The sequence below is a fragment of the Leptodactylus fuscus genome, chromosome 3, assembly GCF_031893055.1.
Source record: "Leptodactylus fuscus isolate aLepFus1 chromosome 3, aLepFus1.hap2, whole genome shotgun sequence".
NCBI classification, from domain to species: domain Eukaryota; kingdom Metazoa; phylum Chordata; class Amphibia; order Anura; family Leptodactylidae; genus Leptodactylus; species Leptodactylus fuscus.
Genome location: NC_134267.1, coordinates 162169978 through 162192021, shown reverse-complemented (window position 1 = coordinate 162192021; position 22044 = coordinate 162169978). Strand labels below are relative to the sequence as shown.

The 22044-nt window shown below is 38.4% G+C and overlaps 1 protein-coding gene across 1 annotated transcript; it reads right to left on the bottom strand.

Moving 5' to 3' along the window:
* Positions 1 to 833: 833 nt before the first annotated feature.
* TNFSF10 (TNF superfamily member 10) lies at positions 834 to 21483 on the bottom strand. Its single transcript, XM_075268675.1, has 5 exons — positions 21351 to 21483; positions 9754 to 9903; positions 9579 to 9624; positions 7451 to 7561; positions 834 to 4667 (listed from the first exon to the last, which is right to left on the bottom strand). Exons 1-5 carry the CDS (start codon positions 21468 to 21470, stop codon positions 4258 to 4260), a joined length of 837 nt encoding a protein of 278 aa, XP_075124776.1. The 5' UTR covers positions 21471 to 21483; the 3' UTR covers positions 834 to 4257.
* Positions 21484 to 22044: the final 561 nt, after the last annotated feature.

Below are 22044 nucleotides of genomic sequence, written 5' to 3'. Positions count from 1 at the left end.
TGGCAGAGGTAAGCATAACAAAAACTGATTTATTTATTTTTTAGCAAAAAACTGATGCAAACGTATGCATATCTGTTTAAGGATCAGTTTTTATGCTGCATGAACTGACATCATTTTGCATCAGTTTTTTTATTAAAATAATGGATCTGTTAAACTGACATGAAAAACATGATGTGAAAGGGGCCTTATTGACATGCTGCAATTGACAAAAATGCAAACGATTTGGAGATCTCATAATTTCCTCTGTGGATTTTTTTCTGCGATGTGTGGATGGGATTAGCCAGTATCCCATCTACAGGTAAAAAAAAGGCAGCGTTTTTTGCCGTGGCCAAAAAGCTGCATTTTTGCAACATGGGGGCCCTCAGCCTTAATGTTTATATTCATTAAGAAAAGTAACACAGACACAATATTTTTTCTCACTGGTGCTGCATGTTTATTATTTTTGGCTCCTTTACAGAACCCTGCATGTTCTAGTTATGGTGATTTTTAAAGCATAATTCTCTATAGGCTAAATATGATAAATACCTCCAACCATTTTTTTCTGCCCCACCCCCTACAAAAAAAAAATTATGTCTCAAGGAGGAATGAAAAAACTTTTTTAATTTCAAAACTGCAGCATGTCATATATGTTGTGGATTTTAGCTGAAATCTGCGGCAAAATATGCAATAACTAAAGTGGATTTTGCTGAAATCTTCCCACAAATAAGCATGGCCTTTCATTTGACTTTGCATCTTACATATTACTGAACTGTTACTGCAAAAAATTATTTCAGTAGTAAAAAAAACAAATGTATTTTTTCTGTTTTTATTTATGTAAAAAAATAAACTGAACATACAAAATCCATTTGTTAAAATGGTAGTGAGCAGAAGATCACAAATGCATGATAATATTATACAATGTATGTTAATTCTAAGAAAAAAATGATATCCATAGGGATGTGTATGTCATTTTCTATACATTTAACATGATATAGCCGGTGTACGGTTCCAGTTCATTAGACAGCATTAGAAAATACGGATATAAGAAAGTTACTCATTATATTATACAAAAAGGATTGTTACTGTCATTATTCTTACAATTTATAAAGATTTTCCCTTTAGTGGTTTTTCCCTTATTGGTAGGCCTATTATTGGCAAATCTTTTAATACGACATATTAATACACATGAATATTTTTAAACTATTAATGAAATACAAAAAAATTTCCTTCCATTTGATCAAAGATTATGTTTTAAATTTGAGAATCTTAGAAAACTGTACAAAACTATACATTATCTACATTCATGTTGTGTCTTCAAATGTTTATGCTTAACATAAGCAGTTTATTATCATTTCTATAGAAATATTTTACTTTAAGATGTAGCTAAGCGCCATACACATTCTGGTGGATTTCAACCACTAAAAGGATATACGGAGTCACAGTATGGTACAGTAATATTCACAAGCCTTGGGATGGAGAATTGCCACATCTGACTCTTAGGCTGGTTGCAGACGACCGATCGTGCTGCAAACGACCAGCCACGAATTAAAAGCATGAGCTGCACATGGTGCACACGGGGATGTTTCCGTGTGTCGCCCCTGCACAGGCTGTGCTTCAGCGTCTCCTTTCCAATAGGACCTGTCCTATCTAAGGCGGCCTGGACTGTCGGCCTGCACACAGGACCGTGAAAATCACGGTCACATGTAAGGACCCATAGATAAGAATGGGCAAGTGTACTCTCTGTGAAATACACAAATAGCACACTGACCCAATCCAGGGTCGTCTGCCAGGGGCCTTACTGACATTGTAATAATTTGAGTCTTTACATGGTCAGCTGTTTCTAAAGTTACTAAACAACCTATCAATTAATGGGGGTGTCCATTTTTTTGTAACCCCAACTTGTTTGCAAGTTCATTTTTCATTAGAGAACAATTAAATTCAGATCCTTCATACTATTGGCAATATAATGTGAACTGGACAACCTGAAACCTTAGTAGGTTGTCCTATTGCCTCAAAACGTACTTCATGAAGTGTTACTGACATATAGGCTACATTTTATACATCTGCTGTGTCTTGTTTTAGGTGCTAGAATGCTGAGACAAAATGCTTGGAAATATTGTAGTGTTATCAATAGAACCAAGAGCCAAAATAGTTTGGATGAATTCCATAGCATTCAATGACCAACATATTATCCTTCAAGGAGTATTAACCATATACAAGTAGTATACTATAACATAAAATATTTTGAAGTGATTTGTAATTTGGTGCAGTTACTGAACTTAAAGGAACACTAAACTAAAAGAATACATCAGAAATAGGAATTCCCTATAATCTATTGCTTTTATTCACCCACCAATTGAATTCACAGTGAAATATATTTATAATTCTGCTTCTGTCTTAGGGTCCATTCACACGGGGGAAAATGGTGAGGAATTTGGTGTGGAATTTCAGCGCTGAAAAAGCCTCCCATTGACTTCAATGGGTTCCTTTTTCTGCTAGCATTGAAGTCAATGGGAGGCTTTTTTTCCACCGTTGAAATTCCACACCATTTTCCTACGTGTGAATGGACCCTTAGAAGATTAGCCATTTCTCCCCTCCTCCTTCTCACAATCCTATGCTTGGCAATAAGACTAATGGCTGCAGCGGGAGCCTCCCCCTACTGCTCCCCTGACTGAGCCATTCTCTTACAGAAAGCAATTAGGAGGATTTTACAACTGTGTTCTCTGTAGGATTTCTACTATAACGTTTCACAGGAAATCCAACAGACTAACAGACAGTGCGAGCAAGTTAATCTTCTCTTTACTCCAAACATTCATTTTCAGGTTTAGTGTTCCTTTAAGGCAGCGATAGGAGGTTTGAAGAGCAAGTGCCTGGTCAAATAGGACTTCTCATTGGCCTTTAAATCAAAAAAGTATTGTAGGGGTCTAAATGTTTTCTTGACTATAAACATTAGGTTCGTGTATCTGTGCTTTCACATACAGTGTGCTTGCTATACATATGAGAGCCACAAAGAAAAGAGCCCTGTTTCCTTTGTGTGGTTTGTACAGGATAATCTCCTTAATTCGTCAAAACTGTCTTTTAGGATGACTGTCATGTTGGTTATAGCAACAAATCAAATCTCAGCCTTTATTTTGCCAGAACAGTTTAAGAAATGAATAAAGTCCTTCATGTCCTTCCCTGCCAGTCGAGTGGTAGTTTTTATGGAGGGTAGAAGTGTTATCTGTGAGTCTCTCCAACATTTTGTATTTGATGAGTTGTGATGGTAGTGAGTTACATGTGCACAGATTCTAGAAAACACAGGACTGTTTTGCTGGTCAATTCCTGAACATTTCCATTCCAGCAAAAATAAATCTGCTATGGTGCAAAAATGGTGTAACACAGAATCCGTAGCCAAAAAAATAACCTCCAATTGCTGTTTTAGATATTCAGGAAAGGAATGTGAACAGCCCAAAAATTGACACCAAAATGATCCCAGTAAATGCACCTCTGCAGATGTTGTGTGCTGAAATGTCTTCACCTGAAGCCTTCCTGAGTAGTAGCTACACAACAGTAAAGGAGGGGAATCATGCAGTATATTACATGAGGCTATCTAATATGACTGCTATGACTTGGTGGGTTACAGGCACACAAAAAATTCATGCAAGCTGCACCCTTTATTATCCAAAAATCGGTGCTTGGTGTTTGGCTATAAGTACACGAATTGTGGACTTAATATTCTATGATAAAAATGGATGAATATGTGAACACAACCATGTACATGGACATCTTCAAGACATTCTATGCACAACTGATGACAAGCATGAGAATTGTTTCTTTCAAGTTACCTTGCCATACATAGCGCATATCTCTGTGCCAAATTCACGAAGCATTCAGGGAAGAATGTACCACGAGCAAAGGGTTGTGGCCTCCATGGTCACCAGACCTAACAGTGTGTGACTTATCTGTGGGGTCACCTCAAACTAATTCCCAGACAATACTCTAGCTGAAGATGCCAATATGGAATATCCAACATGCAGAAGCTGTTCCTGAAAATAATAAGATGGTCACAGCTTTCATATAGCTGTTGGATGAAACCATCTCCAGCATCTTCTATAATGGGTAAGTCCGTATCCTGTGCAAACCACACAAAGTAAACAGATTTTGGGCTTTTTGTGGACCACCCCATAGAAGCATCATGTCAGTGAGATGCAATGCATTCAGGATGTCACGCTGTACAAATAGGAACTTGCATCTTAATTCTCTTGATACTTTTGCAAAGTTAGTTTCTTCAGTAGTCTTTCAGAATACTAGGAATGCCCCAAAAAAGGTTGCTTTGCCTTCCATATCAAGTAAGTTTTTATGACTTACAGTAACAAATAAGCGATCATTTTCATTTAGTTTGAACACCCCGCCTTGGTAAATGGAATGAAGTTCATATTCTGCACTTATAGACCAACAAGTAGTCTTGACATTTTTCATTAATTCTATGGCATCTCGGTAGTCTGTCTTTTTATATATGTGTTGCACTAGTTGTTTTACTTTCCCTTCATTATCGTTGTGACGGAAATATGTCTGAGCATAGATGTAATAAAAGCCGCTTTTTGTAATAACCAGTTCTCCATTCTGCACTTTGATGCCGTTCATATCTGGCAGGGTATTATTAGACCATTCAGTTATTTTGTTCCCACTGTAATGCCTATTTGCTGAATCTGTTAAGAAAAAGGGACATATGTGTTAATGATTGTAATACTTCTCAAACATTGATGCAACAATGTAAGGAAAACCTTGAAGTATTACAGGCATGAAGGCAATGATAAAACAGAGATTTGTATATTATATGGTAGCTATATTTTAACTATTAGATTGTTGCTTATACAGTGAGCTGGACATGCAGGGCTCCTCTAAGCTGGCTGTACATGATCAGGCCTTAAAAGGGTATTCCGGGACTTTTATACTGATGGCCTATAAGGATAGCCCATCTATATAAAGGTCTTGGGTTACAGTATATCTTTGAGGTTAAAGCCCCATGTTGCAGCCAAAGCCAAGAGAGACTTCAAAAGGAATGGGAAATTTATAGGAAGCACATATACATTTCCCTTCTACTAAATCCACTTATAGCTTCAGACCCTCCTGTGAGCAGAGGGAGGGGGCGTTCCTCCCCGCTCCTCAGTACAGCGCTATTGGCGTTGCTGTGCAGAAGGACATCCCTGACAGACTGTCAGAAACGCCCTTCTGACTGTGAAGAGCTACGGTACCGGTACCGATGGCTCTTCACCCGCGGCACAGATTGGGAAAGCTGACAGTGCGCTGAATTCAGCATGGCTTTCCAGCGGTATAACACCACATGTGCCCAAATCCATGAAAGGTCCTCTTTAAGTTTAGCTGTAGAATCATAAGCCTTTGAATACTTAATTACAGTCAAAGCAAAGTGGAAGGGATTCTAGTGAATCTCATCCCCACTTTGTGGTAAAAAATGTTGCGGTTTTGGAAACCGCAGCATGTCTTTTATAACTATGGAAGCTTCCCCTATAGGCATAAATGAAGCAGAAAGGCAACAGAGGAAAGCTCAGAGGGAAGAATTGTGATGCATTGCGTTTTTTCTCGCAGTGCTTTTTTGATACGCGTGGCCTCAGCCATAACATCTAGTCAGCCTAGCAGATTAGCTGTTCATTTCTCCAAGGTGTTGCTGCATCTGTCAAAATATGCCATCTCAATGTGCGGCGAGCAAAGACCAACAAGCCTTGTTTGCACTGACATTAAAAGTTGATTGTCTTAAAAGCAAGATTTCACTTGGACACAAAAAAGATATGTTCATTATAAACTAGCTAAGTAGTGTAGAGAATATTTTGGTGGTAGTAGACTCCCTTTATATATTGCTATATCCGTATAGTTATTCTATATAGTTCTCTTCACATGTCCTACTTAGGTTACTGGATTTGCTTTCACTGTTTGAACTCAATGAGTCACCGAGTAGAAGAATTTGCTGAGATTAATTTACTTCTTAAGAAGAATTAGGTCAGTTCAACCCAGTCAAACCAGGTTATCTGGAATTATACCAACCAGCTGTACTCTACATGTAAGGATTGTATTTTAATTTTATATATTTTTATTATATATTGGCTATAGTTCATACATGGATAGTCTAAAGTAAGCATAGAGATACAATTTCACAAACAGATGACTAGTTGGGTAACCAAAGGATATGTACTGGTTTGCAACTATTTTTGATTACTTTAGCGTATCTAAAATAAAAATGAGGCAACCTTGCAAATAATCTGGATTAAAAATCCCTATATTTTACTTAGCACAAAAAATATAGGGCAATGCTGGGTAGTACTATTGAATAAACCACATTTGGCCAGCAGGCCAAACTACCACATACACGACAGAATAGTTATAAAAATATATAAATTTTATTTAGAAAAGTACATAAATAATAATAATAGATTGGAGGTAAACAATGCATCAGCTATGGATGCAATGACATACAACTAGGCTTTCATAAGGAAATATGCTTTGCATGCGTTCTGATGCATGACATACTTACAGGTAAAAGCTCAATGTTGCTCATATGTTTTCTTTTGTCTACAATATCAAATATAAATGTATTGGCCCTCTAGTAAGAAGTGCTAATGATTTGGATCTTCATCCATCTGTATATAGCTAATGATGCCCATTCTTATGTGGTGAGGAACTCTTTTCACTGAATATTGTATTGACTATAAATGCAAAGCATATTTCCTTATGAAAGCCTAGTTGTATGTCATTGCATCCATAGCTGATGCATTGTTTACCTCCAATCTATTATTATTATTTATGTACTTTTCTAAATAAAATTTATATATTTTTATAACTATTCTGTCGTGTATGTGGTAGTTTGGCCTGCTGGCCAAATGTGGTTTACCCTATATTTTACTGCCAACCTACCGAATAAGAAATATGTAAACAAGACCTCACTGGTGAAGAAGAGGAATGGTCCCCTAATGCCACCAATTGGAAGGGGGCTCCCCAGAATTCTTAGTAGGGTTTGCATGGTCTAATAAGTCCCTGTACTAGTCTCTCCCCAATGAGAGACATTACCCCTTCTAAGGTACAATGTCACATAAAATGGAGTTACATATGACCACCAGGAGCGAAATACTCCATGGGTATAGCTTTGCATATGGGTAGGGTTGATAAAACTATTGTATATTTGTAATCAAGTCAATTAATTGCTTGATTGCAATTTATTAAGGCCGGAAAATAATTTAATAATTCTGTTGAAAATTCTAATTTTTTTTTTGCAGATGTCACATGCACCGAAAATTTGACTTTTCACCACCAGAACATTGGCATTTTATACATTCCCCTCACCACCAATTTTATACATAGTGCATTATATTATACATATTTACCATGATCATATGTTAGACTGTTGATAATTTTGTATTAGAAGTATTAATCATCATACATTTATATTATATAGATATATTATGTAAATCTTCCATCATACCTGTTATAGTCATGGGTATCTTATTGTTCCCAGAGACATGGGCAGCAATCATTGGGCCATTGTAGATTTGTTTCTCAGCCACAGAGACTGGTAGAATTTCTGAAACTTTTTCTGGATAAAAAAGAGACTATATTTAGAAAATATAATAACCAGAAATGTTGCATACAATACATTATCATAACACTTTAATCTACTTCTGGAGCGACAGGTGGTGATATGTCTGGCTTTGACCCACATCTAGATCTCTCACATAGCCAGCCAGTACTCTAGTCTGCATTGATAATAGGCAAAAACCTCGAAACTATGGATGGGAACCTCTTCCTCCTGGAGGAGTTATACTAACTTGACCACTATTCCCAGATTGTGCCATAGGTTTCTTTGAACCCAGGTATTAATCTATAGGGAGCTACGTTCCATTATGTGGCTCTAGGAACAAATTCACTTTTTCACTGTTTCCTGCTGTTTCCGTTTTTCCTGGCTTAACAATCTCTGCTTGCAGACATTTGATTGAAACTTCTATTGGATATAAATCTGCATATGTCATGGACACTCATATGCACAGCTCTTTACCATATGGTTATCAGAGATGTGTTTTGTAACAAGCCATGCAACTGTGTGATCATCTGCAAAGCCTTTATTTGCTAAAACTCTAATATCAGCAGTGCTGATTCAATACAGCTTGTAGCAGGTAGTTCCAGCAGGTAGTAGGGTGGTATGGTATATTCTGGTGACAGTCCCTCGTGAATATAGTAATATGGGAAATTCAGAGCGTAGTCTATGTAGTCTGGTCTGTGCGAGGAGCAAAAGAGGTGTCCAGTAATATAGAATAATTTCATCCTACTCTACATGTAAGGAAAGCTTATGTGGTGGAGGGTATAAAAGATGCAAGTCAAAAGTACGTCTCTATGAATGAACAAAAGACACAACATATACTTCATCTTTGTATTGCAACCTTGTAATCTGCAACCTTTTTCTTTACTTTTTGCAAAGGTATTAAAGGGATTGTTCATGGATTTACATTTACCTTAATTCATCCAGCAGATACTTCCTGATGAACCCCAGGTCACGTGATCAGTACTAGCCCCCACCCCTCAGGTTGCTTGACCCCTCCATCCTCTACTAATTTCATACCTCTGCTAATGGGGGTCAGCTAGCCACTATAGCACTTGAGGCATTAGAAGAGGAGGGAGGGGGTGGAACAACCTCTACGTCATGAAATTAAGGTAAATTTAAATACCCAGACAAACCCTTTAAGTGTATAGACAGCCTATGGTTGCCACTATCACGAGATAAGAAGTCAAAGTATACCATCCATAGTGTTTCTATTGCACTGCATGAAAATACATATGGTTTGGACATGTTATTAGCTAAAATAAAATAACTCCATAGGTAACTGTTTTTCTACAAACACATCAAAATCTAATATTATATTGTCTTGAACCTTGTACGCCATATTCTATTCACTTATGTAGAAAACTATAGCTTAGAAACTAACTGTTTTTAAGACATTACTAAGAACTGACCTGAGCACAAATGAAACTAGCTGAAGAGGCCGGTCACAGGGTGACATGGAATATTGATTTACCTCTTAATATGTCATAAGCATAGCTAAACATATTGTGCAAACAGTGAAGGTTTGCACTTTGGTCATTTCTTCTGAATACAACACTGATTCTGCTTACAGCAATGTGAATATTATACAGAAATAAGGGGTGTAATAAATACATAGTGGGACCACAGTCTGACAGTTTCCGATGAGTAAATGGTGTTATCCTGCTTTTATATGACTAACATGCTGTCTGGGACAACAAAGCAGCCATAAAGCAGGAAACGTCTAGTTTGCATCTATACTGGCAGATCTGATCTTGTAGTGAAAGAGCAGAACAAATGTTCTAACTTGTCTGGAAATTACTAACTATCCAACCTATGAGGTCTAAAGGATTCTCTCCAAAACTTTCCCATCATATAACCTCATGCAGTAGACATTATGGGCACCTGGGTTTGCAGGAATAAAAAGGTCTAATAAACACATCTATTAGCGCACTTTTCAGATATAACCATATCAGTAATTCCCCAAGAAAAAGTACTAGGTTGAAATTTTAAAAAAGATGGTGAAAAAAAATGATACCTTTTATCAAAGATGTTATCTCATGTCCATACCTTTCCTCCAATATCTAAAAGGAACAACACAAGAAATTAATAAAATATGGCAATAATGAAAAAAGTTACACTCACTTCTCCACTATGACATGGGCCACAGCTTAGAGGAAATGTAAATGTACAATAATTCTAGAATATTTTACCATTCTGATAATTCGCTGGACTTGTTTCCTCACTTCTCTACATGGTTCATTTGTGCTCTCAACCTTATTGGTATTTGCTGGTGGATCTACATAACTGAGGTCATCTCCCATTAAACAGGCAATGTTGTTTCTGATGTAGTTCTCATTCATCTAGAAAAAATGGATTAAAGGAGGTTCATTCTTCTGAGTGTAAGGAGGTTGCAATGTAACAACAAATACATCAAAAACTAAATACAGTGTTTCATATGAAAAGCCCCCTTCCCCAGTGTATCCTTCTTAATTTTGCCAGAAGCAGTGAGTGTGCACTAGCTGATGTGATGTCCCCCTAGACACAAAGAGAAAACAGGAGATTCTGTTTCTTATCTCACATAGAAGCAGCATGGAGGACATTATAGAAAAGTACTGAGCACTATTGATAGAAAGAAAACTATTGATAAGTGATTAGTTGAAACACCATGTCTATGTGTGTCTTTCTGCACCTCTTTTACTGGACTTCTATTTCATCCTTCCTTTCCATAGACTTTCCATAGGCTGAGAATATGTATATACTTTTGTTATAAACCCTTGTGCATGAGGGCCACTATTGAACCTTTTAGGTTGAGTTCACATGGAGTTTCTAGGTCAGGATTTTGAGGCAGAATCCGCCTCAAAATCCTGACCAAAAAAATGACTCCCGTTGAAATCAGTGGGAGCCGGTCATTTCTTTTGTCCATGAGCGGTCTGTTCCAGCTCCGGGAAAAAAGAAGCGAATGCTCATTCTTCAGGCGGATGCCGTGACTGGCGGCCTCCACCTCAAATTCTGGACCAAAAAACTTAGTCTGAACTCAGCCTTATAGGGCCCATACACTTGGATTAAAAGCTAATCTTCACTGTCTGCTTCTTCTCCTTCAAATTTTTTAGCACTGTACAGATTATTTAAATGGTCACTAACTTTTCAAAATATTTTACATAAATCAATAGTACAGACAAATATAAGAAACACTGTACTACATCTTATCAGAGAAAGAGGCTCCACTTCTCCTTTTCCTAAAATCTCTGCTGAATCCATCTTGGGAGGCCAAGGCAGACTATCAGTTCACTGAATTACCAGGTTATATATGTGGATAGAAGTCTATGGAAAGGAAGGATGAAATAGAAGTCCAGTAAAAGAGGTGCAGAAATGTTCACATATGGTAGAATTGTGGCCTGGATTATATACTGCAACCCTGCAACAATGTGCAATACAATACAAGTGAATGAAGTTTCACCATATATCAGCACAGATTTTATGACATACTGCTGATGAAATCTACAAATGTAGCATCTGTTAACATGATGTGATTTGTGCCTGCAGTGTACCATAAGTCATAGGAGGAGCTGCCCATCAATTTATCATTTTTAGCCATTGCGTCCATTCTCCCCCTCATGCCTCCTCCACTTCTGTCTACCCCCCCAAAACATTGACAGTACAGTGCTATTGTAAATTATAGCGTTCCTTTTATGATTTGGTTATTTCAATTTATCGCCAATTGTTAGACGGGCCCTGCAATATAAATGCATGCAAAATCTGCCCAGTAAATTAAATGAACTGTCTACAAGTGCGAGTTACCCTCAAAAGCGGATTGTGCTAATGTGATCCGTTTGTCCTGTTAATAAAGTTCTTTTAGATCTTTGCAATATAAAGGGTGAAATCCATGGGACGGTCGAGGGCAAACAGATTTTGCAGTGGATAGAAGGACATGCCCGCAGAATAAAATTTCCACCATATCTGGATATACCTGAAAAGTGAGCCGGGACTTTTGAAGCATTCTTAGATTAATATAAAAAATTGCATAACCAGTGTAGTCAAAATACCAAAATTCCTTTTCACTGCCCTGAAGGAACTGTTATGGCATCTGTGTCATTGTGTTTTATTGTGCTGATGGTTACACGCTGTCGGCATAAATACTTACCATAGTCTTCACAAGGATATTTGCACTTGCTTATTTTACTAATCAAAAAGAGATAAGTGGTAATCAGATAGGTGGGATATTAACATACAGGCCTAATAATACCAAGTCCACCATTACTATCCCTCAAAAGTTGTAGCAAAATTCTTGATTTTCTGCCATCCTAATTGTGCTCCTGTGCTAAAGGAAACTTTTAGGTTGGGGTCCCACATTGCAAAAAACGCTGCATTTTACAGCAGCTGCAAAGTGAATGGGATTCTGACCAATCCCATCTACACATTGCAGAAAAATAACTGCAGCGAAAGTGCTGCAATTTCAAAAACACTCTAGTTTTTTGTAAATTGCAGCATATCAGTTATACTTACGTAAAAGCTGGGGGATTCCTTATAGGTATAGTAGAGGTAGAAAATACACTGGGGTCTTTTCCACAGCAATTTCGGCTACAGTTCGCTACTTGAGACCTTAGCCTTAGGAGCATTTCCTGGCCGCTATCAATACTTACATCTGTCACAAACAATGGAGGGATGTTTAACAACACCAGTGTGTGCTATGCCAGTCTTGACGCTCTCTGCGCTGGCATAGAGTGCACTTAAAAGGTTCAATAGTGGCCCTCATGCACAAGGGTTTATAACAAAAGTATATACATATTCTCAGCCTGCAAATCTGAGAGCAACATTAAGATGTTCTTTTACAATCTGCTCATTGTTACTTTGCTGAATCACTTTTTTAACTGGACATGAAATAAAACTCGGAGCACATCTGGATGAAGTTAGTTACTATCAGATAAACTTGGGGTTCTTCCAGGCAATCCAGTGTCTGATGGGAAAATTGTCTTCTTATATGTGGGTGTTTAACATAACAAAGTAGAATTCTAAGGGTCACTAGGACAATAGACGGATGTAACTGGATATAGTCACTGTGAGGTCTTGTAGGATATGTTAATGATATATAGATATTCTAGCTATAGTAATGCAGTTAATATTATTCTTACTAACATCCAACAACTCTATGTCAGGCTAAGGCCCCACACAGCAGGCAAAAAAGCCCTGCGGGGGGCAACACGGTGGCTCAGTGGTTAGCACTGCAGCCTTGCAGTGCTGGAGTCCTGGATTCGCATCCTGCCGAGGATAACATCTGAAAGGAGTTTGTATGTTCTCCCCGTGTTTGTGTGGGTTTCCTCCCATTGTACAAAGACATACTGATAGGGAAAAAAATGTACATTGTGATCCATATGTGGGGCTCACAATCTACATTTAAAAAAAAAAAAAAGCCCATTTTGTTTTTTCCCGCAGAGCATTTTACAGAGAGTGCGCAGAGGTTTCCGCAACAGTTTTAGAAATCGCAGAATGTCCGTGGCAATGTGTGGATAGGATTTGCTGGAATTCCATCCACTTTGCAGGGACTGTAAAACACCAATTTTTTTCAGCGGAATTTACGCCATGTGGGGCCCCGGCTTTGAAGGGGCTCTATCAGCAAAATCATGCTGATAGAGCCCCACATATGCTTGAATAGCCTTTAAAAACGCTATTCAGGCACCGTAAAAGTTATATTAAACTACCCCCCAGTTTTAAAATAATACCCTAAAAAAGAATGTGCTCTACTTACGCATCGTGCACGCTGGGCGGGCATTCAGGCTGTGTCTTCTTCTTCATCCACGCCTCTTCTTCCTCCAATGTCCTCGGGTCCCGTCCTCCTCCGGCGCTCGCGAACTGACACTGATATAAAAAAAATGGCCTAGGTGCATGCGCAGTAGCATGTGGCTTCTACTACGGCTACTGCGCAGGCGCCCAGGCTATTTTTTTATATCAATGTCAGTTCGCGAGTGCCGGAGGAGGACGGGACCGGAGGAAATCGGAAGAAGAAGAGGTGTGGATGAAGAAGACGGCGCACCCTGAATGCCCGCCCAGCGTGCACGATGCGTAAGTAGATCACATTCTTTTTTAGGGTATTATTTTAAAACTGGGGGGTAGTTTAATATAACATTTACGGTGCCTGAATAGCCTTTTTAAAAGCTATTCATGAATATGTGGGGCTCTATCAGCATGATTTTGCTGATAGAGCCCCTTTAAAAGGATTCTTATATCTTTCCTGTGTAGCTTCATGCATACGCTGCCTTAGGTCTGCACACCTTTATCATGTGCCTTCTACCCAAATCCTTCACTGCCTTTAGTTTCGCTAAAGGAGAGTGAGAGCAACTATGTTCGACATAACTGCCATGTGACTCATTTCTTTGTCCCCCAGACGGTGCTGATCCTGGTATTATGTGGTAACCAGTAAATGGTGATTTGTCCTTCCTGATGATGTCAGACTGACAGATTTTTTTCACACTAATCTATAGCAGTTCCATTGTAGGGAAGCAGGAAGTAACTAAATACTTTCTAATTCATCAGCATCGGACATACCTATCTGAAAAGAAGGATATGACATGGGATTTTTTAATTACATTTTTTATTTTTTCATTTATTTATTTAGCTTTCTTAGGGTAAGTTCATATGGTGGAAACCATTTTCCGCCGTGTGACTTTTCCGCACAGCTAGCCGCAACTGGGATGCCAATGCAATGCAGGTCCGAATGATTGGTCTAATCAGGAGTGAGTCTCGAGCTGCGGGAAGATAGGGCATGATGCTGAAAAAGATCGCTAGCAGGAAAACAAGCAAGGGACTCTCATTGAAATGAATGGGAGACATTTTTCCAGACGAATTTTGAGGCGGATTCCGCTTTAAAATCTGCCTGCAAAATACTCTGTATGAACATACCCTTATATAGCACCATCATATTCCACGGCGCTTTACAGATGTTATCAATCACTGTCCCATTTAGGGCTCACAATCTACATTCCCTATCAGTATATCTTTGTGGTGTGGGAAGAAACTAGAGTACCCTCATTTAATTTGTAAGATATTGCACAGTCAGGCTATTCAGACCTCTGGGAATAAACCTGAAGTAAACCTAGCACAGAATGAATCATAATAGGCTAGACATTTCATCAGGACTGACAAGGAAGTGCACTGCATTAGAAAAACCCACAAATTTCATCAGAATTTCGGTAATCACTGACTTGTTACTTTCAATAGTTGATATTATACTCCGTTACAAAAGAAAAAAAAAAGAAAAATTTTTTACCAGAAAATCGTCATGTAACCAGGCCCAGTACATAATAGTGTCCAGTGCCATGATCACAATCCTATATTCAGTTTTGAGAATGATGGCTTCATTTTCCAGATTTCCATGGCTGGACATCACTCGCAGAATTGCATCTACTCTCAATACCCTGCCCAGCAATAGTGACATAGTTACAAGAGTCCCCGCTGTTATATTGCACTGTGGACTGCACATACATGACTAATGTCATCCTGCACCCAGAAGAATAAGAGAGCAGCTTCACACTGGGTTCTTCCAGGTGTAAGATGCCACAAACAGCACGCAACAGCCAGCTCCAGATTTGGTGTCTGGCCGGCTGCAATTATGTCAGTGTTGCTGGGCCGGGTATTGCAAGTAGAAGCAGCCCTGCTTGTGATGCTCGACCATGTCCCTGATACACTTTGAGTTTATTAGCATACGGACAAAAACATATTTTTTTGAAAAATGAGGCCAAAATCAAATATACAACTGTGATCATGGCATTGGGCATTATAAGGTATTGGACCTGATTGAATTGCATTTTTTTCTTTGCTGACAGACTCCCTGCAAGACTTGTAGCACAGGTGACTTTATGGTGTGGATTATGGTTGTAACAACCAGCAACAGAAAAGGCCCCCTTCAGTTCCATGTACTCCTTGCATAAGTTTGGTATTCGACACTGTGGTTTTCTGATAATATGATGTAGTTTTGTGTCTCATTATTGAAAATATGAACTTAAGTATGTAACTAGCACTGACATATGTAGGAAAACTAGTCAGCCAGGAGATAATAATAATAATGTTCCTGGAAAACAACCCAAAATGTAATTTCCAGCAGTGACAAACTAAGTGCAGGAGCTTTTGTCTATTGTCAAAGGTATCCGGATGTTTCCTTGTCTACGTCTATCTTTATTGTAAAACTTAAGACAGTTTCCCTCATTGCTAGAGGTTGTCTCATGGGAATTTATTTTTGTTCTACCATAAAGATAAAAATAGCAATAACGTCTTTTTTTCCTCAATAGGAATTCCCAGATTCAAAGTACATTGACTGAGTATTAGTTTTAGTCAATTTCCTTGAACGCTAGAATGACAATCTTTGACCTAAGCTGTTCTACAACTTTCATACAAAGTCTACTTCCTGATAAAGCTCACCAGGTAACAAGTTTGCTCTTTAATGTGACTTTTTACTGTTATGGAGCTTAATATAGATTATGCTATAGATAGAACTAGCTATTACCTATTCATAGCATCGGTACTAGAGATAATGGAAGAACTGGACTTGTCAAGAAGGCTAAATATTTTCCTGACCTCCACTCTCCCTGTTCTTTTTTCAAGGATGTCGCCAGTCCATGTATAAGACATTTGATAAGCTAAAGGATTTGGATGATTTTTCTGTGCTTTGTGACCTTTCTTTCCAGTTTTCTCCATTGATGAAAGCTGGTCTATGGTATGGCCTCCTTTTTATTTTTGCTCATGACCTTTTAAAGCTATATTTTTTAAAATTTTTACTTAATAACTAAATGTAATAAAACTGTAGCTTTGAAAATCAAAGAAATTTGCACCATATGTTTGGTGTAACAAGGCACAGATGAATGGTTTGTGACTTTTTAATGCTTTTTAATTGGGTTTTAGTACCACACTCTGAGTCTTTACAATGTGGGTGCGACTGGGACATCAGCTATGTCAGAATCATTTTTGTGGTGTAAATGAAGGTAAATATCCATGCCAGCAAGGAGCTGGGATAGATGCATGGCTCCTGGAAGAAGCGCCTAATTCATGATGAGTACTATACCTTGTCATGAATTAAGTGCACTCTATGCCAGCGCAGAGAGCGTCAAGACTGGCATAGCACACACTGGTGTTGTTAAACATCCCTCCATTGTTTGTGACAGATGTAAGTATTGATAGCGGCCAGGAAATGCTCCTAAGGCTAAGGTCTCAAGTAGCGAACTGTAGCCGAAATTGCTGTGGAAAAGACCCCAGTGTATTTTCTACCTCTACTATACCTATAAGGAATCCCCCAGCTTTTACGTAAGTATAACTGATATGCTGCAATTTACAAAAAACTAGAGTGTTTTTGAAATTGCAGCACTTTCGCTGCAGTTATTTTTCTGCAATGTGTAGATGGGATTGGTCAGAATCCCATTCACTTTGCAGCTGCTGTAAAATGCAGCGTTTTTTGCAATGTGGGACCCCAACCTAAAAGTTTCCTTTAGCACAGGAGCACAATTAGGATGGCAGAAAATCAAGAATTTTGCTACAACTTTTGAGGGATAGTAATGGTGGACTTGGTATTATTAGGCCTGTATGTTAATATCCCACCTATCTGATTACCACTTATCTCTTTTTGATTAGTAAAATAAGCAAGTGCAAATATCCTTGTGAAGACTATGGTAAGTATTTATGCCGACAGCGTGTAACCATCAGCACAATAAAACACAATGACACAGATGCCATAACAGTTCCTTCAGGGCAGTGAAAAGGAATTTTGGTATTTTGACTACACTGGTTATGCAATTTTTTATATTAATCTAAGAATGCTTCAAAAGTCCCGGCTCACTTTTCAGGTATATCCAGATATGGTGGAAATTTTATTCTGCGGGCATGTCCTTCTATCCACTGCAAAATCTGTTTGCCCTCGACCGTCCCATGGATTTCACCCTTTATATTGCAAAGATCTAAAAGAACTTTATTAACAGGACAAACGGATCACATTAGCACAATCCGCTTTTGAGGGTAACTCGCACTTGTAGACAGTTCATTTAATTTACTGGGCAGATTTTGCATGCATTTATATTGCAGGGCCCGTCTAACAATTGGCGATAAATTGAAATAACCAAATCATAAAAGGAACGCTATAATTTACAATAGCACTGTACTGTCAATGTTTTGGGGGGGTAGACAGAAGTGGAGGAGGCATGAGGGGGAGAATGGACGCAATGGCTAAAAATGATAAATTGATGGGCAGCTCCTCCTATGACTTATGGTACACTGCAGGCACAAATCACATCATGTTAACAGATGCTACATTTGTAGATTTCATCAGCAGTATGTCATAAAATCTGTGCTGATATATGGTGAAACTTCATTCACTTGTATTGTATTGCACATTGTTGCAGGGTTGCAGTATATAATCCAGGCCACAATTCTACCATATGTGAACATTCTCCTAGGTTAGGGTTATACAGTAAATTAAAAGTGTATTGGGAATCTATGGGGGGAGGGGGGGACTGCTTTCAAGTTATTGCTGAAAAGCCACACTAAAGTAACTGAGTCATATGTAGCGCCCACCACATTGTATATTCTATATGAGCTCACTTGTTAATCCCACCTCGGTGGCTGCCTGCAAGCTAAAAGTCATTTCACATCTTTCATTCTTGGACTGGGCTCAGTTTCCTTGTTTAAAAAAATAAAACAGGATGAGATCCAGACACTCCCAAGGTTAAGTACTGCGCTGGGATAAAAACAAAAATTTTCATTGTTTCGGTTTCAGCTAATTCAGATTGTACTCGCTGTTAATGTAGTAATAAATAGTGAAATAGTGTTAATGGCTTCAATGCTGCTACATCATAAACCAAACACCTCCATATTCTGCTGCTCTATGTGTCCTTTCCTAAACAAAAGGGCTTATGGAACATATTACTAAGGGCAAGTTCACACAGGGCAGTTCACTTGGTCTTTCATCGCCAGATGTGCAGATATAGTATTCCTATTCACATATTCAGTTTTTCAGCTGCAGACCTTCACACATTGGGGCTGACTTATTAAAACCAGTACTGTTAATAATTCAGGTGCATCACAGGATGTTGCAAAATGCTTAAATTGTGCTTTTTTTGAGCAAAAACCAGCATGTGCTACAAAAAATTTTTCATGGCTTGTGCACCAGAAAATGTGTTTTGTAAATTTTGTCAAGATGACATATGTCAGATTTGTATATGTAGTCTTTCCTAAATGACATTAGTAAATTGCTAGTATGGTTTTATAAAACCTCCTTGAGGCCAGGGCCCCATGTGGAGCAAATGCCACGATTTGCGCCACAGGAAAAATTGCCGTGTTTTACAGTCAGGGCAAAGTGGATGGGATACTAGCGAATCCAATACCCACTTTGTGATAAAAACCGTGGTGTGGACATGCCATGATTTCCAAAACCGGCACAGTTTTAGAAATCGCAGCATATTAAGTATACCTATGGAAACGCCAGCAGTTTCCCCATTGGTATAATTGAATCAGAAAGTCCGCAGAGGAAACCTCTGCAAACGTTTTGTCTAAAGCACTTCAAGAAGAACCGCGATGTGTTGCCACTGCAGTTTTTCCGCAGCGCTTTTTTGCTGTGGGATGCCCCATGGGGCATTAGCCTAAGGAACATTTCTTTAAAAAAAGCAGTATGTAGTAACATTCTCATAAAACTGATTGTATCTGTGGGTTCCAAGACCTATAAGGAAGAACCAGGAGGCATAAAGTATATACTTGATAGTGTGTGCTGAATTCTGTATCTTGTTTTCATGCTATCAGGTTAAACTACTAGTATGAACTAAGGTCAAGGTACTGCGCAATCTGCAGGAATTATTTATCTAGTTAACTGGCTCGCTACCTGTAAACACCATCCATGTCCAAGAACATTGCCTTGTATACTTTTCATTATCACTCTGCAGCCAGTTATACTGTTTTGTTCCTTATAATCTTTACAAAAGATAACATTTTGGCCAAGGCCCCATGTTGCAGAAAAGCAGCTTTTTTTGTTGCAGAATTTCTACAACAGGAATGGGAAATATAAAGGAAACAAGTATACTTCTCTCCCCAATCCACTCCAGGCTCTGGCTCAAAAACCCGCTGCAAAATCTGCCATAAACGCTGTGTTTTACATTACCTGCAAAGTGGATGAGATTCCGACTAATCCCATCCACACATTGCAGAAAAAAAATCCACACAGAAAAACTGCATTTTCAAAAACACTAATGTTTTTGAAAATCACAGCATGTCACTTATACCTGCAGAAATGCTGGTGTTTTCGATATAGGTATAATAGGAGTAGAAGAGGAAACCTTTGCAGACCTTCTGTAAAAAAAAGCCTTGGATTTTTAAGAGTTTTATTACTTGACAATGGGCAGTATAAAAGTTCAGCCCACACAATCAGGGCCCGAATAAAGTCTTTTTTGAAAGAGAATCTAGGTGAAGAAAACCAGGCTGACATAACTAACCTCAATAACAATGCTATATAATATACAGGTCAGGGTTTAGAGCTTGGATTTTCAAGACCAACATCACTCCATATAAGTGTATGTGTATGTTATGATGCATGAACATGCATTTGCACACCTTTCAACTGAATCCCAAAAAACTAGATATTGCAAATATTGTCCCTACTATAACTAGTAACAACCCACAATTTGCAAGGAAATAGTCCCTATTTGCAGATTTGTGTAAAATCACACTATTGTTTTGTGGTCTGTTGATGCCACATTTCCTAAAAATGGATACATTTGGCAGGTATGCATTTCCCAGTCCTGGAAGGTAACTGAAATAAATCTGTATTTAAATAAATCTGTAATTTATCAGTTCTCATATAACCAGGCAACTGAAGATAAGTTTGTAAAATAGCAATGGCTGTGTTTGTTTATAGACTCACACACCTACATTCCTACTGTAGCCTCTAGCAAGCTGCGCACATTCAACTCTGCTGCATGGATGTGCATGCAAAGAAACATAACACAACAGCACAATACTGGAGATGCAGGCTGCTGAACTGAAAAAAGGTCACAAAGTTATTACTGCACAATTGTGTGGTCAAAATATCATAAAAAGTGTTAGTGGATGTGGTTACACACTATGCCTTTTATGCTAAGACCACAAAACGCACCATTGAGCATCACTGTAAAGTCATGATATTGTATTTCTGCAAGGGACAGGAAGAGAAAATAAGCCAGAGATGTAGTTGAGCTGAGTTTGTCAGATACAGAAAAGTTGAGTGTTTTATCTGTGACTAACTAGTACTGCAAGTTAAGTGTAATCCGGAAGAGTAAAACGACAAATTCTGCATTTATGTATTAATTCAACATATCGCATACACACAGAGTAAGAAAAGTTAATAAACATTCTCCTGAGCTTAGAGAACAGTGAAACTGTGTACTGGGAACATTTCCAGAAACAAAGGCAGGAAAACCTTGAATTTTCTGGAAATTAGCCAGAGGTTTCAACTGTAGCCTACAGTATACAGCAGCTACAGAGCACTACAAAGACCAGCAGATTCTGCAACACAGCAGATATTACAAACTATAAGGACGAAGAAAGTAGAAATCCGAACCAATGTGCATGAAGCAAAATCACACAATTTATTTCCCTTCCCCCAAAAGCAGAGTAAGAAGAGAGTAAAGAGGAGAGGTGATCATAGGCTGTATATATACAGAGAGTATGTGTGTGTGTGTGTGTGTGTGTGTATATATATATATATATATATATATATATATATATATATATATAGAGGTTGTCACTCCCAGCTGTCAGAAAAGCTTCAGTCTGAAGAGCTCCAGAAGGAGAAGAGATTCTGCATTACCTGTTTGATTTCGTTTTTGAAGTAAATAAATGTGACTGCAAAAAATACAGACTGAAGCAAAACTAGGAATAAGATAAGTCCAGCCAGGGGGAGGTAGGGGGATCCTGGAGCAGATTTCATGTCGATGGTACGAGGATTGTTGCCTGAGTGGAGAGGTGTACATTTCTTTTTGCCTTGTTATATGGAGGGAGGAGCATTTGGAACTGTTGCTTTCATTTCTGATCTACTCTCTGCAGTATCAGCAATCTTATACAAGCATAGTTTCATGTTTATAAGACTATTCTTAGATAAGTGTCAGTCTCAGGATTTTATGATGCTTTTATTGACTGTTTTTTTCTTGTTGCTGAAATCAGATAAAACTTACAGCAAGACAAGTGAAACAACACGATGGAGTGGAGCTCCGAACTGTCCTTATTTTAGGGGTCAAACCATACCAGTTTCCAGTTTTCTGAATAAATCCTTGCGGACTACAGCAAAAAAGCACTGCAAGAAAAAAAAATAAAAAATTCCTGCAGCAGTTTTCACAGAAAGTCTGCCGAGGTTTCCACCACAAACTTTCTTCTCCATTATACCTATAGGGCAACCACCAGCCCTTCCATAAGGTATAATTGACATGCTGTGATTTCCATTTGCTACAATTCCATCTACTTGCAGTAACAGTAAAATGCCCCGGGTTTTGTCGCAGCGTTTCGGC